This window comes from Lycorma delicatula, chromosome 2 (genome assembly GCF_047948215.1).
Source record: "Lycorma delicatula isolate Av1 chromosome 2, ASM4794821v1, whole genome shotgun sequence".
In the NCBI taxonomy this organism is placed as follows: domain Eukaryota; kingdom Metazoa; phylum Arthropoda; class Insecta; order Hemiptera; family Fulgoridae; genus Lycorma; species Lycorma delicatula.
In genome coordinates, this window is record NC_134456.1 from 13,915,297 (window position 1) to 13,934,265 (window position 18,969).

At 35.5% G+C, this 18,969-nt stretch overlaps 1 protein-coding gene across 1 annotated transcript; it reads right to left on the bottom strand.

The window, feature by feature from the left end:
- Nucleotides 1-2,906: 2,906 nt before the first annotated feature.
- LOC142319836 (peroxisomal N(1)-acetyl-spermine/spermidine oxidase-like) lies at nucleotides 2,907-17,728 on the bottom strand. Its single transcript, XM_075357509.1, has 3 exons — nucleotides 17,562-17,728; nucleotides 12,707-12,916; nucleotides 2,907-4,281 (listed from the first exon to the last, which is right to left on the bottom strand). Exons 1-3 carry the CDS (start codon nucleotides 17,726-17,728, stop codon nucleotides 2,907-2,909), a joined length of 1,752 nt encoding a protein of 583 aa, XP_075213624.1.
- Between the last annotated feature and the right edge of the window lie 1,241 nt (nucleotides 17,729-18,969).

Sequence of the window (18,969 nt, forward strand, 5' to 3'; positions counted from 1 at the left end):
GTTCCGAGTCTTTCCATGTTTATGTATTGACAGATCCATTACGTATGTCACTAACTGGTAAACCTGATTCCGATTGAATTTATATTTTCGAGGTTAAGCAATTCCACACTTAGGAAAATAGTAGAATGGATGGATAATCAAAATAAATTTTTAAAAATCAGTCTTGACAATGCTGTAATTATTTACTCTATATCTATTTTAAATTCACGATTTTGGTTGATTTTATGGTTTGTAGATGGAAAGCCAAATTGTAGATCGATATTATGTTTAATTTATAATTGTTTTACTGTGAGTGTTAAATATAAAATAATTGTAATTATATTTATTCACTTGATAGCACCATCTCACTAACGCTCAAGTTTTCTCCTGCTACTGGTCCCTAGCTGAAATGCGTTATTTAATCCAGTTTGTAAAAAAAATATTATATGTATATTTTAAATAGTTTTAATTATGTACTACCATTATAGTAATTGTACTAATTTTAGGGAATAAATATTGATTCTGTTATACAATTTAATATCTATTAGACAAATCTTTGCATAATTCTCTGGTTAAAATTTGGGAATCCGAAAAACTTCCAGAACATTGGACGACAGCTATTATACATCCTTTACACAAAAAAGGCGACAAGACAAATCCAGACAATTATCGTGGAATTTCGTTATTAGATTGTACGTATAAAATTTTATCTAGAATTACCACAATTAGAAAGCGAGCTAGGCGATTACCAAGGTGGTTTTCGGCCTAGGCGCAGTTGTCCAGATCAAATTATTACTTTGAAATTACTTATAATAGAAATTACTTATGTATAATAGAAAGCAAAAACAGATGATTATTTCTTTTATAGATTTCAAAAAAGCATACATAGGCCTTCGATGTTAAAAATTCTGAGAAATGTCGGATCGGATCCTAAATTGGTAAATATGATCGGTTTAACATTGACAAATACAAAATCTAAAGTGAAGTTTCGTGGCGAATTTTCCGAACCTTTTTACATAAAATCCAGACTGAGACAAGGCGACGGACTTTCGCCTTTATTATTTAATTGTGCACTAGAATTTCTGATGCGCGAACGGTTTAAAATTAATCCAAAAAATATTCATATAGGATGCAAAAGGGATTAATTTAAATCGCCTAGGATTTGCCGACGACTTAGCTTTATTAGCTAATAGTATCGCAGAAGCTTGAATACAAATAACAAGTATAGAAGAACTTGCGAAAAAAATTGGACTTTAAATTTCTTACGAAATGACTGAAATGATGGCTATAGATCCTTTAGTTATTACTTCTGTGAATATTAATGGAAACAAAGTAGAACTTGTAGAAAAATTTAAATATCTTTGAGAGATCATTACTTGTAATTGTAACGAAAAACAAAATCGGACTGAAAGACTTAATAAATTATTTGAAGTGCTACAAGTAACCAAAAATACTTACAACAAAAAATCGCTCTCGATTAACACTAAAATTAGACATTACAAAACCGTGGTTAAACCGGTAATTACTTACGCGAGCGATTCTCGCTCGCGTAATTTATTTTGATTAAATCAGAAAAATAGGACTGAACCTTTGTTTAAAGTTGAACAGAGGATTCTTAGAACCTGCATAAACAAAAAATATAAACACGAAAATCAGTACAGATTATTGCCTAATAAATTTCTGTACGAAAACTTGGAATCTTTAATCGATACTACGAAAATGAAGCGAATTTGTTTCTGTGCACACTTGTTAAGATTACCGCAGGATAGGATTACTAAGAGAATTATCGATTCATTTTGGTCTTTAAAAAATCCGCCATTATGGATCAAAGAAATTAAAGAAGATATGCAAGAATTAAATTTGACTTAAGAAGATTTACTTAATAAATCCGAAAAATTAAAATTTGTTAAAGATCCGAATACCAACTTTAAAATAAGAACTTTTAATTATACAAAAAGGGTTTATTCAGAAGAGGATAGTAAAGCAAGATCATTAAGAATGACTAAATATTGGGAGAAAGTAAAAGCTAAGAACTTAAAGGCCAAAAGATCGGGAAAAAAGACTTGAATTATTCTGACTGAAGTGGTCCTTGCGGCCTTAAAAGTAAAAAAAAAAAAAAAAAGGATTAGGTTAGCACTGTGAGGGGGAAAAGGAATTTCTAAGATTGAGGATTCAAGATTATAGGTGTCACATGACCAAAATTCTACATCCTCAAAAATGGCGGTAAGTGTAGCCAGCTCGGTGAGATAGAAGCTAATTTACTACAATCCTAGTTTAGGGAGGGGAACCGAGTTGTTCTAATGGTGAACGCGTCTTCCCAAATCAGCTGATTTGGAATTCGAGAGTTCCAGCGTTCAAGTCCTAGTAAAATCAGTTATTTTTACACTGATTTTAATACTAGATCGTGGATATCGGTGTTCTTTGGTGGTTGGGATTCAATTAACCACACATCTCAGGACACACTCGAACTGAAACTGTACAAGACTTCACTTCATTTATACTCATACATATCGTCCTCATTCATCCTCTGAAGTATTATCTGAAAGGTAATTATCGGAGGCTAAACAGGAAAAAGAATAAAAGTTTAGGGAGGGAAAATCCAAGTTAGCGGCAACACTAAATAACTACTGTTTGCGTCAAAGAAAAATTTCAACAATACAAGTTAATAGTTAGCGATTAAAAGACTTGCTGTTGTGCCGATTTAAAATTATTATTCGAAAGTATAATGTATAAAGTTAGTAATTATTGTATGGAAAGTATAATAAAATAAAGTGCGTATTAACACAATATCTTTTTTTTTAAATTAAACATGTACATATGTGTGTATAAATAGTATATTTAAGTGCGTAATTATAATTCGGAATGTATATTTTACAACGACAAGACAGACAATCCACATTTTAGCAAAAACTAACTTTTTTCTTCAGTTAATTACAACATTCATTCTCTTCATCAATATTTTCCTTTTTTTCATGTGTCACTTTTAATTTTGGAGGAGGTCCACCATATTTCACTGTTAGATCGATTATGTCTTTTGCTGCTTTGAGTCCACTTAATCTTGCCCCGTGAACCGTAGAAAAGAATTGTGGAGTTGTAGCTTCTCCAGCAAAAAATATCACTGGAATCGAAACATTTTTTTTCCCCTTTCTAATTGTTCCATTAGGAACTGGAGTCCTGAGATCTTCCATATGTTCAATATTTGATCCCTTACGGAAATAACTATTCGTACCCATGAAATAAGGACAGCTCCCCCATTTGGATTTTAGAATACTAGTCGGATACGGGAGCGTAGTATCTTTACTAATTTGTCTTAACATGTACGTCAAGCACTCTACTACCTGCAGGTCTGATATTTCTTCAACTTCATTGGCATAAGATCCTGCGACAATCCCCATCATAATATTATTGCTGCCTGGTAGTTCTTCTAAAGAGTTCAAACCTCTCATCCAGCTGTTTTTTTGCTTTAACTCTTCCTTTGACCATGCAAATTTAATTCTTCCTTTTTTCGGGATCCAAAATGGATTTTTATATTCTACAAATATTTTTACTATATTCCCGAAGCCAAGTTTTTGAATGGCTTTTGTTTTTTCTTCCGGTAATTGTGGACTAAAAAGCATTCTTGCTTGTTTTTTTAAAACGCCTAGAGAAATGGTGATAACTACGAAATCAGCAAAATATTTTGTGAAATCACTTGTCGAAACAATTGCTCTTGTTTCACACACATCATCGCCCCATTGAATTTTTTTTACATCTTTTTCATAGTGTATGGTATTATCTGGTATATTTTGTATCAATGGTGCCAATACACCACTGAAACCAGATGAAAATGCAATAGTTTCATCGCTTATTTTTTTGAAACTGCCGAACGTTTCGGTACGCAAATCATCAATATCAGCACCCCACCTATTACTAATTTTGTTTGTCAAACCAAACATTATACGACTAGCATCTTCTCGTTGATGTTTTGGAAAATTACTCAGTTCCTGATTGATTCTAACTGAAAAAAAATCCTTCAGCGATCCTCCACCGGTTTTAAATTTATATAATGCATAAGCTTGTTCTTCTATCAGCCTAAAAGTTAAATAAGCTTGTGTGCTTAAATTTTTATTTAATTGCCTTCCCTCACTCGTAATATAATTTCCGCTTTTGAAATCATAACTGTGTATACATTTTGGATGCATTAACCCTTCTTGACTTGCCAGCGTTACAATGGAATTTGCTGCCGTACTACCTGATAACCACTGGGCCCCGAGCTCAGCTACTGATTGTCCCAGCGAACACGAGTGTATTCTGCCTCCTGGTCTGAAACATATCCAGTTTTTCCTACGTTAACAAATTTGCATTTTTTATATTATCTTTTTCAGTTATCTAAATCCAATTAAAAATAAATAATTTTTTTATCTGTACAAATAAAAAAGAAGATAATCTTCAATTAAAAAGATGTACTGAAATTCATTTACTTCAATAAAATCTTAAACTATTAACATAGATCTAATTACTGTAAGCCAATAAATACATTTTTTTCTTTGTTTTATTATCATTGTTACTGTTTAATTTGTATTTACATTGTTTAGGTATTAAGAATCTATTTCATTAAGTAAAATTCAAAGAGATTTTATCAAATATACACACTGAATTCTTTTTTAAAGCTTTTAGAAGCCAGTTTTATTTCAAATTTTTTTAATTACTATGTTGAATATAGAAGTCATGACTTTAGGAATTATCTAAATATTTACACACACATATATCTATCAATAAGAAACAATTATTGAAGGAAGTGAGGACTTTTTCTTCAAGGATAAATCATTTTCTGTTTGCTCTATTTTTTAAACCCCAAACGATTCGTACTGCGCTGTTGTCCAGTAATCTATTTATTTTCTCAAGTCGTATATTCAAAGTAATAACAGACTGAAAAAAATTAAAGTACGCCTCTAATAAATCCCCTGAGAGGAGATTTGATTTCTCTGGCATTTCTCCCACCACCACCCAATTCGATCGCCCTAAAGCATAAGACCGAATGTCCGTGCCACAAACGGCTACTATGCCATCCACCATATTATAGCGTTTGGAGCTATATTTGACCAATGGCCAGCCATTGACCGACTCGAAACCGCATCCCAAATACCTCGGCCTTCCTAACTCTAAAACAAAAAAAATATTTAAAAACAATTAAAATGTATCTTAAAATGAAAGAATATGTTGCGTATACTAAAATCGAAATAAAAACACAAAGATGTACATATCTGATTAAGATAATAAAATTACCATCTGCTTTACAGAAAATGGCATACGTAACTGAAACACAATAATTCAAATATGTGAATATAAACGGACGGCCCTAAGAAATCGTAAAACATAAGTTAACTTTGTTTTATTGTTCCTTAAAATGGTTCGAATGTTAGCCTCTAGGTTGAACTTGCGATGCGACGCCACATAACAGATACAATACATAATGATGTGGGGGCACTGTTAGTTGGCAGTAACAGCGAGCACAAAGGGGAGCGTCCGTTTGCGTCATCAGATATCCATGAGTGAGCCTAGTGTGCCCTATTTGTAAACGGCTGATAATAACCTTCTCTCGGCGGTAATCTCTTCAAGAGGAGCTCCACAGTGATATAATGCTTGATTGGGTGAAGTTTATTGTTCATGGTAGCATTCCAATCACTTTGGCAGTCATCATACCCTCTTCAGGAAACAAACAAGATCGTTTGAAGCGATCTTCAACCTCCTCGGTGAAAGGAGGCTGGAAACAAGGCCTCCTTTGCCGCACTATTAGCGCGCTCATGGCCTGAAATCTCAATATAGCTGGGGATCCTGCAGCACACCGTTGTGTTACGTCTGGTCATTTGCGAAGTAGCAGACTGAATCTCACATAACAGGATGTCTGGAGTACACGTCACTAGTCGCCTGTAAGGCACTTACGGAATCCGAGCAAATAAGTACAAGTCGAAATGTTGGGATAATTATTCTTAAGGCAAACATTATTCTTAATAATAATTACGTTGCTCCACAACGAAAATGCTGGTGATGCTGGGGAGACCAAATATGTATTGTCTATTATTAACCACAAAGGCACACCCATCAGAATTATCGTTTTTAGAACTATGCTATAAACTGTAGCATCTAGAATCAGTCTACTTATAATAAAATTTGTTTCGCAATAAAACCGGATTTGTGTTCTTTTAACTATACCGACATAGATCAAAACAGTAATTAACGAGAGAAGGCCGCCTAGGTGGGTAGTAATATGGAGCAACTGTAAGGGCTGAAGGAAATTATATACCTAGACCTGAGAAAAGACGCTGAGCTCTGATGCCCAGCAGAGCAGTAGATCTAGGCTGTCCCTGGTAACGATTAACATGTTAGTTGGGGACTACCACATCAGAAGTTGGATGATCTGGTTGTGCTTTAATGAGAGCCACGTAAGAGCATATCATTTGCTTCCATCTATTACAAAGAAACGACTCACCACTGTCCACCAGCAAAGTTATCACGGAGCTTGACCGAAACGCACCCATTGCAAGTCGGATGAATGAATGACGGACGGTATTGAGCATCTTTAGAGCGGTGGCTCGTCGTGCCAACAAATAAGCTACGCAGCTGTAATCCAAGCGGGAACGGACCAATCCACCGGGTTGGTCTAGTGGTTAACGCGTCTTCCCAAATCAGCTGATTTGGAAGTCGAGAGTTACATCGTTCAAGTCCCAGTAAAGCCAGTTATTTTTACACGGATTTGAATACTAGATCTTGGATACCGGTGTTCTTTGGTGGTTGGGTTTCAATTAACCACACATCTCAGGAATGGTCGAACTGAGAACCATTGAAGTGTAAGTTTTTTGACTTACACTTCATTTATACTCATACATATCATCCTCATTCATCCTCTGAAGAATTATCTAAACGGTAGTTACCGGAGGCTAAACAGGAAAAAGAAAGGAAAGCGGGAACGGACCAGAGCTTGGTAGAAACGCAACATGCATACACGATCGGCTCCCAGACTAGTATTAGACAGAACTCTCAGCATGTCTAACATTTTTAGACATTTTACCTTCAGCTCCTTCAAATATGTTACCCATGTTAGTCGTTGGTCAAACCCCATGTTAATACAGTTAAGGATCAACATTTTGCCTCAACCGGGAAAAGTTATCCTGAAGATAATCCAATTGGAAGCAATTTCATTGTCTTCGTTGTTGTATTGGTAGCTTTAAAAATAAATAACTATTTTTATTAAATAATTTTAAACAACTAACAAAAATAGATTATCTTCTTCAGGTTTCAGTGTCGTATTAATATGCCAGTAGCATATTGCAGTGTCAAAAAAGGTCAATGAGGCAATAATTAAACAGCTGCAATATCGATTATTTCAAAAGATAACCACACAATATTGTTAAAAAATTATTCTGAAGAAAATGAAATTAGGTCCATTCTATTTAAGGGGACAGGGAACGCAAAAAATTATTTTTTTCAGTACTGTTTTTGTTTTTTTTTTTATTCCATTACTCATTAACACTTTCTGTTTAAAATGATGTAAATTTTACGAAAATCTGTAAAATATTCTCTTAGATGTAAATAAAATTTGGCAGGAGGGTTCTGGCTGAATTCTATGGCTTTTTGGAGAAACAATTCAACAATAAAGCGTATATTTTGAAACGTATAAAGGTTTCAAATTTGCCAGTCATGAATTGAATTGAATTGACTTCAATTTTGTAGAACGGATTTTATACAGTGAAAGGAAAATTTTTGTCTAAATTGGAATTGAAATACAATCTTTTCATTAAATGTAAAAGTGCTTTTTTTTGGCACGTTTGGAGTCGCGTTCGGTGCTCGACTTGGCGTTTACCAACGGAGACAACATCGGCGATTACTGTAACTGGGAGTTCCTGCAGGAGGAGAGCCTGTTGGATCATCTAATGATTCGGTACGATTCGAAGGCCCAACAGAGAATAGACACCGGTGACGAAACTGGCCACTTCTAAGAAGAGATGTATGAAGTTTGCGCAGGGAATACGTCAATGATTAGCGGAGACAGTAGCGCCAGAAGAATTTGGGGACATTGTGCAAGATGAATGCAGAATAACTGGAGTCACCTATAGCAGGCCTCGAAAGCAGCACGTGTACTGGTGGTGTGAAGAGATTGGGCGGCTGAACAAACAAGCATGGGCCAAGGAGAGGACTAACCAAAGGGCTAATCGAAGAGGTAATTCTGTACTGATGGAACGTACCCGCTCAGAGTATATAGCGTCTCATGCCGCCTTGAAAGCCGCAATTAAACAGGCGAACAGGAAATCTTGGAAGGAGTTATTATGCCTTGACATCGACAACGACCATTGGGGTCGTGTCTATCAACTAGTGGTTGGGAAACTTTGTCGACCTTTGCCGGTATTAACTGAAGTACAAGTTAGGATAACGGTGAGAGCGCTGTTTCCAAACCGGGAGGAACCACCCAAAGAGAAGAAAGAGGTGAAGAATATCCCGCCATTCCGTACTGAAGAGCCCATCCGGGTCTGGGCACGGATGGGATCCCGGAAGAAATTGTGCGGATTTTGGTGGATGAGGCACCAGTAGAGACCATCAGGTCGATGAACGCTGTACTGAGACAAGGGCACATTACGGAGCAACGGAAGCTAGTGAAGCTCGTGTTGATAAAGAAGACTAGTGCAGTGGGAGCGTCTTCGTTCAAAACGTTGTCTAATTAATAACATCTGTAAATTACTCGAGAGGATGATGGAGAACCGTCTAAAAGAGGCGATACTGGTCAGAGGAGGACTTCATTAGTTTGCTTGACATTTCTCCCGCCACCACCCCATTCGGTCGCCCTAAATCATAAGACCGAATGTCTGTTTCACAAACGGCTACTGAGCCTCGAACAGTTTAGCAACCAGTATCCTAACACAGCTCCTAGAATTTACCTAACAGCGTGAGAGGACTAAGCGTGGTGCCATACACCATTGGCTTACGTGTCCCAACCGCTCACGTGGTAACATACCCTGGCGGCGCGGCCACCCCCACCAGCGGAAGCCCCAAAGCGAATCACAAACAATACCAATATAACCGTGGAACATTGCCAATGCGCCTACTTCCAACCAATCCAATGCCTAAGCCAGAACCCTAGCCACCTGAGATCCTGCCACGATAGAGTACCTCGATCAAACTCCTTCTGCAGACCTACACACCGCAAGGGCGTGAAGAAAACCAGCCACTATAGAACATTCCTCGCGGATCATCCAGTTGGTACGGAGATCCAGAAAGGAATATATTCTCTCAAGTTCCCTAACAGCTCGTGAATGTTCGATCTCGTATCGGGAACAGACATAGAGGACATAGTCCACTGTATCATCAGTCCCGCAATCCGGCCATTAACTCGAATCCACCAAGCGAAACCTAGCCAAACTCTCCCGAAAGGCACCATCCCCGGAGAGAAACTGTGTGATATACCGATTGAGGGAGATCTAATCGCACCTAAATATACACACTATAGGAAATATACCATGCGTGTAGCGATCTGTGGGAGATTCGTCCCACCTGACCTGCCAAGACGCAAGACCCCGGTCTTCAATCTCCTGCTTTCGTTCTGACGTCAGTAGGTTATTTACCTTGGAAATTTAGCGTTCCTTACGCTCATTATCTAAAATATCTATCGGTTTGACTTTGGTTATAACACAGACTGCCTCCCGCGAGACTGTTCTGTAACCGCCTATAACAGCCAGCAAGAGGAGTTGCTGGACCCGCAGCAAACTGTCCGCGCAATACCTAAAACCTATGCGGTGAACCCAGACGCCTGTCTGGGTACGCAGCACACAGCATAATACCTTTGCTGACACCTTTGTAAAGGATACGCATGGTACGGTAATTCAACCCCCAATCGGGATGAATGACTACGGATTCCATGAAAAGCATTAGCGGCCTTTTTTCTACATATAGTAGATGTTCCTTGAACCGAAAATTCTCATCAAGGTTAACACCCAGCTATTTTTGAGTCGTAACGTACCGAAGGGGGAGACCAGCCATCTGGACCCGGATTCGTCGGGTAGCAGCCAATCGGCCCTTATGCAACATCATTGTGGTTATCTCTGGCCTGAAAATCATCTTATGTTGGGGACTCCACAGTCGGTCCGATGGCTGAAATAACTTGAGAACACTTCAAGTTCATTTTGTGTACACTTACGCAATTGCATCTGAAACAGGACAGAGGGCCACCATAAGTTGTTAAATGCTCCGGATATGTTCAGAAAAATCCCTAATACATATTTACATGGACTAGAGGAAGCTATATCCATTATCTTTAGTATGGCATCCTCAGTGCTTTTGCCCGGTCGGAAACCAAACTGGTTGTCCATTAGAAAATGATCAGTGGCCAACCTAACATTAATACGTAAATATAGGACCTTCTCAAAAACTTGCCAATCACGGGCAAGAGTGTTAGTGGACGGTAAAAAGAACTAACAGTAGGATTTTTGTCATCACGTTTGAGCAATAACACCAAGTCTCCACGCTTCCAACACGCTAGAAAGTGGCAGGTGAAGAGCAACCTATTATATATTCTGGTTAGAGGACCAAGGACTACTGAAAGCGCTCTGACGAGGAGCTCTACTGTGATACAATCATATACGGGGGCCTTGTGCCGTGCCATACTACAGATCACCTGGCACACCACTTCCGCCTCAGTGATCTCAGAAGATTGTGACTTCCGCCTCAGTGATCTCAGAAGATTGTGACTTCCGTGTCTCGAAAATCGCGACTTCCCGCCTGACACGCCGGTGTTATGAAACCTCACTACCATAGTTCCATCCGGGAGCAAATCATTCAGCAAAATGTTAAGGACACGGTCCTTATCAATTACCACACCCTTGCGGGTTGACAAGGCTGAAAAGAGGACATCTTTCCTGGGGTTATGTCCAAGGGCTCTATACACAGCACTCCAAGGGTATTTATTCCCTTGCCCCTGAACGAAAGAGCGCCAGGAATTACGCTTGAAGGACCTAATGCTATGAAAGTACCTAGCCTTCGCTCTGCGGTAATCTGCAGTAGGGCCGCACGTAGATTGGGATCACGCTCTCGTTGCGCAACCCTTCTGAGTCGGTTCACAAACTGCTTCATTGGTGTCAGATTCCGAGACAACCAACCAGATATACGTACCCGGCCAGTGCCTCTAAGAATGGCGGCTTCAGCCGCCGCCGCCGCCACCACCGCAGAAGTGAAATTTTCTGGGCAGGACATCTAATGGCATGCCACCAAGGTCTCGAGAAAAAATCTCCGGTCTGGACTCCAACAAAGAGGATAATTTCGGCCAGTCCGCTCTCCTATGCAGGAAGCGCCCCCGGTAAACAGTAAAGTGTCCCTCATGGCCATCGCGCAGCTCATCCGCTATTTCAAATGGTATCAACCGATGATCGCTAGAACAGTCATCGACCATAGACCAATCAAAGACCCTACCAGGGATGTCCTTACCAATGGCGATGCCAATATTTTACAGATTATAGATGAAGATGGTTGACCTGACCTTGGAATGTCGCCAAGGCCAAAATTCCCTCTTTCAAATTTGTTATATTAGTGAATATTGTGTGTGATGAGAACAATCCCTGTCAAAGCACAGGAGCCATTTCCTCTAAACACTGAACACTTAACCCAGTTGCAAAATTGCTTGGTATTCGACCATGACACCATGTCACTACCTGTTTCACTAACACAGCTAAAAAGCAAATGACTCTGAGATAGTGACTAGAGTGGCTACAATGCAGGTTGGGACCTCTTTTTTTATTTTTCTGTTTAGCCTCTGGAAGCACCATCAGGTATTACTTCAGAGGATGAATGAGGATAATATGTACGAGTATAAATGAAGTGTAGTCTTGTACAGGTCTCAGGTCGACCATTTCTGAAATGAGGTTAATTGAAACCCAACCACCAAAGAACACCAGTATCCACGATCCAGAATTCAAATCTGTATAAAAGTAACTGCCTTACTAGGGTTTGAACCTAGAAGTCTCGACTTCAAAATCAGCTGATTTGCAAAGACGTGTTCACCACTAGACCAACCTGGTGGGTTAGGGTTTGACCTATCTAGACACATGCTTAATTGTAACTGCTAGTGATGATCCATTCCATCACATTGAAAAAACTTTTCTAGTGCCCTTTATATGATTATTACAATACTCATTATTTTACGCAAGGTAATTTAGTTATCTTTACTACTTGTTTACTGAGTCACTAGTTTTTTACCCTATGGGTTCTTAACCTCATATTATAGAAGTCTTTTTAATTTTAGAGTTTCATTAAATAGACAGATTGACCTAAACCTAATTATATCATAAGTTCAAGATGGACGCTGTATTATTTTTTACTATGGATGATTTAATTAGATACTGAAATATTCTTTATTCATTAAAGTTACTACTTATCACCACTAATTCATTTTTACACCATTACTGGACATCAGTACAGTAGCATTGGGATCATTCACAATTATACTAGTTCCCAGTTTTAAAGTATAATTTAAGATTTGATGATGTATCAGTAATATTTACAGATTACAATCTTGTTATTGTTAAAAATGTTATTGTACACCAGTGTTATCTACTATTATTGTTAAAACTAATTTAGTTCATTAGGGGACTTTTTTATTAACTACATTTCATCATTTATGTTTTGAATGGATGGAATCTTGTCTTTTTGAAATACTTATTATACTTTAGTAGATAAAATTTAAAGGTTAAATATTAATTATTAATACCTTTCCGTAGCTTCAAGTATTGTTACATTATCAAATCCAGATTGTATCAGTCTTTCTGCAGCAGATAAGCCTGCTATACCTGCTCCTACTATGATTACTTTTGGTGTCTCTGATAAACTACAAATTGCCGAATTCAAATTTTTTGAATGTATTTTAAATCTGATTCTTTCCTTCGCACTTAAAATATATTTTGGATATGTTTTTAAGAATCTAAAACATTTAAAGCATATGATTATTTAATTACCAATATTTAACTAATTTTACATTAAACAATAATCTACATTCACTGCTTTAACACAATAAATAATAAAACCACAATATTTATCATGAATTATCCTCAGCAGTAACATCAACTGATGCCAAGATGAAAACAAGAGGAGAGTTAAAGATGAAAGAGCAAAAACAACTGAAAGCATTATGAAAATATTAAATATGGTTTGGTTGGTTTTAATAAGTTTCTATTTTTAAATAATCATTGTCACCAACTGCCATGCATAAAATCATAATGAGTATATTATGCTATGTAAAAATTTAACCAAAGCTCTCCATTTCATAATTGCAAATACTGAAAACAGTGGGGATATTTTTGTAGTATATCATAATATTCTCCTACAACAATTTATGAAAACATATTAAGAGCCATTATGAAAAAATCATCCATTATACTCTGAATTTTTAAAGAATGGTCTGTAGTAGAATTGTCACCTCATACTAGTGCTCAAATAAAACAACATGGTTATGCCTGCACATCAGGACAGTTTCTTCTAACAGTCATAGGGAAACTAAAAAGGATTCAAGACCACAGCATCTTCATACCATTTTGTATCCTACTGATAAGTATAACTAACCACAAATACAAATTTTCAACTTACAGAGAAACCCAGAAAACATTTGGTAATTATCACTCTTCATCTTACTACTTCCATTTTCTCGTTTATTACTTATACCAAAGAAAAAAACAATGTGTTGCCTGTGAACTTAAAAATAGTAAGGCAAGATAATAAACAATATTATCAAAATGCAAAAAAAATTACTGGAATTATAAAGGTTTCTAGTAATCATTGTTAAACATTTTACGTAACTAACACTTTAGCTTAATCTTTTAAACACTGGGAATTCAATCAGTTCCGAATCAATCACACATTGCTGCATCTATAGGCTAGTTCCCTATTTCAACAATACACCATTCCTACTGTCCACTTTCATCAGAAAATCATTAAAAAAATTAAGCTCACTGATTTACGCCTTTTATAAATAAAAAAAAAAAACACATGGATTTATAAATATTTTTGTTTATTAAGTTTCTAAAAATTATATTTTAATTATACCTATAACTATTTTCAAAAATTTTAATTTATAAATTATGACAAATTCAATTATTTTATCTGCATAACATATTGCTGAATAACAGTATAATTTTACAATTTAAAAAAGTCACAAAAGCATATTTTGGAAATTAAAGAAAAAGTTTAATAAGTACGAGGTGTGATCAAAAAATATGATGAATAATTTTTTATTAAAAAAAGTAATAAGGTTACATAGAATTCGATTTAATCTCCTGCAAAGTACTGTCCTTGGCTAGCAATGCACTTATCCCAATGTTGACTCCATGACTGGAGGCATTTCTGCAAGGCGTCTTTCGGAAGGGCTTTCAGCTGCTCGGTCGTGCCCCTCTCAATGTGTCAAAATGTTTCCTTTAAGCACAGTTTTAATTTGTGGTTAGTGCCAAAAGTCGCATGGTGCTAAATCCGGTGAGTATGGCGGATGTGGACAGACAAGAACACTTTTTTCGGCCAAAAACTCGCGAATGAGAAGCGAGGTGTGACACGGCGCGTTGTCGTGGTGAAGAAGGAAGCCATTGGTCCATTTTTCTGGTCGCTTTCTTGTTCGTCGTTTCGCAAACATTGCAGTACACCCTTATAAAATTCAGAGTTTACAGTTGTTCCCCTTGGAACGAACTCTGATCGCACTATGCCCTCACTATCGAAAAAACAACGAGGATGACCTTGATGTTGGATTTTGACTGACGTGCCTCTTTAGGGCGAGGAGATGAACTGGTTTTCCATTGGGAACTCTGCATTTTGGTCTCAGGGTCATAGCCATAGACCCAAATTTCATCTCCAGTTACAATTTTGGCCATGAAGTCCGGATCTACATGAAGACGACTCTTCAACTCCGTGCAAATTGACACACGATTTTCCTTCTGTTCATCACTCAAAAGTCTGGGAACCAATTTTGCATTCGCTCGTCTCATTTGCAATTCGTTAGTTAAAATGCTTTGAACGGATCCGTACGAGATGTTAAGGTCTTCTGATAGCTCTCTAATAGTCATTCGCCTGTTTGAACGAACCATTGTTTCCACTTTTTGCACTTTTCAACTGTTTTTGAGGTTACTGGACGTCCCGCACGCTGCTCGTCTTCAACAGACTCATTTCCGTTTTTAAATCGGTCATACCACTTGTACACAGTACAAGTTCAAAGTTACCACATTATCGCCGTACACCGATTCTAACATTTCGTGAGCTTCTTTGGCACTCTTTTGCAACTTAAAACAAAACTTAATGTTAATGCGTTGTTCAAAATCCATGTTGAGCGATAGACACGATAAACACAACCTCACTCTAGCGGCTCTGACAGCTGACTGGCAAGCTTGAACTGTTACAACTTGTCCCTGCCTGTCTCAGTTGATCACGCTATTGGACAAATTACAGCATATGGATGTAGCGTCGGCAGTTGCCGCTATAAAAATTCATTCACCGTATATTTTGATCACACCTCGTATTTCAATTTTTTTTTTAAATCATGTTTGCATTTAGTAGAAATCAGAATTTTCTTGGGTATATTCTATACATTATTGTTGCATATGTATGCAGTAGTTGACCAAATATTGGAAAAAATGTTACAATTAAAAAAAAATCACTTTAGCCAATATTATATGTAATCAAAGTGAATCACAATGTTTTAATGAATTACAATAAACACAGTAAGTAGAAAAAATATTGTATATTTCTAATTGTTAAATATGATGAAACAAAATATTTTTTGGAGCAGTGATTGAAGAGTGTAACACCCCTTAACCTTGGTCTAAAACTACCCTGAAGCTCGGTCCATCTAGAAATAATATTTTGCTGAATTTAATAATAAATAGTATTACCTTAATATTCACTAATAGTACATTCACATGATATACACTGAAACATGATATATATTCACATGAAATAAACGATTACATAGTTTTAATACTTCTTATCATACCCTTTTTTTTGTATTTAATCTAAATTTGTTTACCTTTTCTGAAACATTGAGTGATTCAGTTGATTTATAATTTTGTATGTAAAACTCATTATTCTGGGTGTTTTATTAGAATTTAATTAGTCCATATGATTAAAAACTGTGTAGTTAAACCTGTTGTATTAACTGTTTGGATTTTCTGTTAGTTATTTGAGAAATATGAAATTAATTCTATAAAATGTCTTGTACTTAGCGAAATATAACCATGGCAACTCATTATTTAAAAGATCACTGTATTTTACTACATATATATATATATATATATATATACTTTCCAAAAAAAGTGAGTTTTATTACTTGTATTTCAGTACATCTAATACCAGATTTGTTTGTACCCTATTTGTATAATTGGACTTAAGTCTGCATCTGACATCTGGTTACGTTAATATTTTTGAAACAAAGAATTTTAATAATATTTCATATACATTAGGACATCACTTACCAAAACAGACTTTTGTCAGATCACACATATCCAGATAATACATCAATTAAAAATAATGTACTATTTCTCAATAAAGTCTGTAATGGGCACTTTAAAGTTGATCTTCAACGCGCAAGACTTTTGCACTACACAAATAAACAGTGTAATTTGTTTTTGACAAATGTGTAAAAAATATTGTAATCAAGCTTATTTAATTCTCTACAGTATTTATGTGTTTTCATAATTCATTTCAGAATTAAATTTTATTAATATACTAATGTAAGCCTAATCACTATGAATTTTAAAACATGAAAAAATATGTCACTTCTGTTACGGATGAAAGGCTGAAGCAGTTTCAGTTTTATTTTTAATAATTTAAAAATAAATTACAGTGGCACTTGCTCTACTAATATTATACTATTTATGTCAAAAATATTCGCATTTCCTCAGAAGAAATTATTATAATTCTTTTTTCTTATTTGTTGTTTTAATTTAAATTGTGTAAAAGTTTTATTTATATTATTTTAATTATGACATAATCTATGTTGCTTATTGCTATATTAGTAATTTTTTTAATTAAGCATTTTTAAAATTTCATTATAATTTATAATACTTATATTTTAGCACATTTATTCATAAGTTCCATTCTATTATCATTACCGGCGAGTATTTTGGTGATAAATTTGCCAAAACACTGGTATAAATAACTAAATATGGGGTAATTTATGTAAACCTAAAACTATGATTCCTTTAGACAAACTCTTTGCAAAAACAATTCTTATTAAAAAATTTAAGTTTTATGGTCAATGAGATGTAACAGTAAAAATGGGATTAAATCTTATCAGAAATACGTACAAATTACTCAGGGTATCTTCTGATGTACTGTCTGTTTCATTTAAATTAACAATGATATTAAAGTAGTCGGTCATCTATCATTGGTTACTAAATCAGGTACTGCTATTGTTCAGAAATCCAATGTTTGTACCCATTAAAGCACTATGATTTGCCTGTAAATTCAATAATTCTATTTGAATCCCTATATTTTTTTACAGTTTGTTGATATTTGTATTTAGTGTTTTTTCCTTGTACATCAGAACTTTCCATTAAAACATATCAATCGTTTTGAGTTATTTCCACCTGTACCCTAGTTTTTTTTGAAGATGATTCTGACATTCTTCTCTTCCTGAAATGTATTCTTCATTGGAGAGCAGAGACTGCAATTCTTTGTTTATTATTGATGTTTGCTGAATTGACATTCCTGTAACTTGGGCAGACTTTCTCAGGCCACTCTCATTGTAATAATTAGACATTGTTTATCAGCCTCTTCATTCATAAGTTTATTCAGTCTGCTTTATCTATTCTGATTATTAAGAACTTTACTTCTAAATTTTGATTTAAAAACAGTATTCTCATTGGAGAGTAAAAAATTTTAAATATCATTCTTCCCAAAAAAAAAAGAATTAAATTCATTCTGTAGCACTTGAAGTAAAACAAAATCACATAGTTAATTATTAAGTAAATTCACTGAGATCATTAATAAATTACACTGGACAACAAATTTATTTTTTTTGTTTGTTAGACGAATCTTAAAAGCTAAATCTTATAATATTGATTATGCTGATTTCAAATATGTAAGTGGTTTCTTTCTATCAGACATAGTTTCTGTTTTTTATTGTAAGAAAAAGGCACTGTGATGATAGTATAACATTATTATACATGCTTAAAATCTGCTTCTTTTGGATTATCTGGAATAGTTTGCTATAGATATCAGTCTTGAGATTCCAGCAGTAGTCAGCCAGTATTATTGGGTTCCATTTTCCCTGGTAGCATGCTTCTATGGTGGATAATTCCTGGTGAAAGCATTCTCCATGTTTGTCACTCACAACTACAAGATTGTAGGGAAAAAGTCCATATGAGAATCTAAGAAGTGGATCTTTAGTGATGTATTACATCCCAAGTACTTTATAAATTTTAAGAAGCTCAGTTATAATTTCTTTGTAGTTATCTACCTTATGATTTCCAATGAAGTTGTTTACAACCTGTTTAAAAGATTTCCACACAACAATCTCACAGTCATTCAATCTCTCTTCAACATCATTCATTAGTTTTCTTGTTTGTGGTTCAACAAATATAACTTCCTTTATCTTAGCATCACTTGTATTAGGGAACTTGTTGCTTTAGAAAGTGAAATCCAGTCCCATGACAATCCATTGCGTAAAACAAAACTTTTCATTAAACCGAGCTTAATATGTAGTGCCAGAAAGTAAAATTTTAGGTTTTACTACTGCTGTACTCACAACATTTCTCTTTTTGGCCATTCTATTTTAACTTAATGATTCTTGCTATCTCTGTTGTCCTACTTACACAAAATGCAACAGAATTTAATATACTTAAGTTGTAAATCAAGTAAAAGTGCTATCACCTTTCAGGTCTATATCCAACACAAGTTTCATATTTTCATATAACTCTTTCATGTGAGGTGCATGAGCTAAAGGGATTGATGGGATATTATTTCCAACATGAAGAAGTACTGATTTCAAAAACTATTTTG

Coding starts and splice junctions, on each gene's coding strand:
- LOC142319836 (XM_075357509.1), bottom strand. CDS start 17,728: ATGTCTAATTATTACAATGAGAGTGGCCTGAGAAAGTCTGCCCAAGTT. Junction 12,917..17,561: donor CATCTTCAAAAAAAACTAGG/GTACAGGTGGAA, acceptor TAAATGTTTTAG/ATTCTTAAAAACATATCCAA. Junction 4,282..12,706: donor ATACTTGAAGCTACGGAAAG/GTATTAATAATT, acceptor GATATGTTTCAG/ACCAGGAGGCAGAATACACT.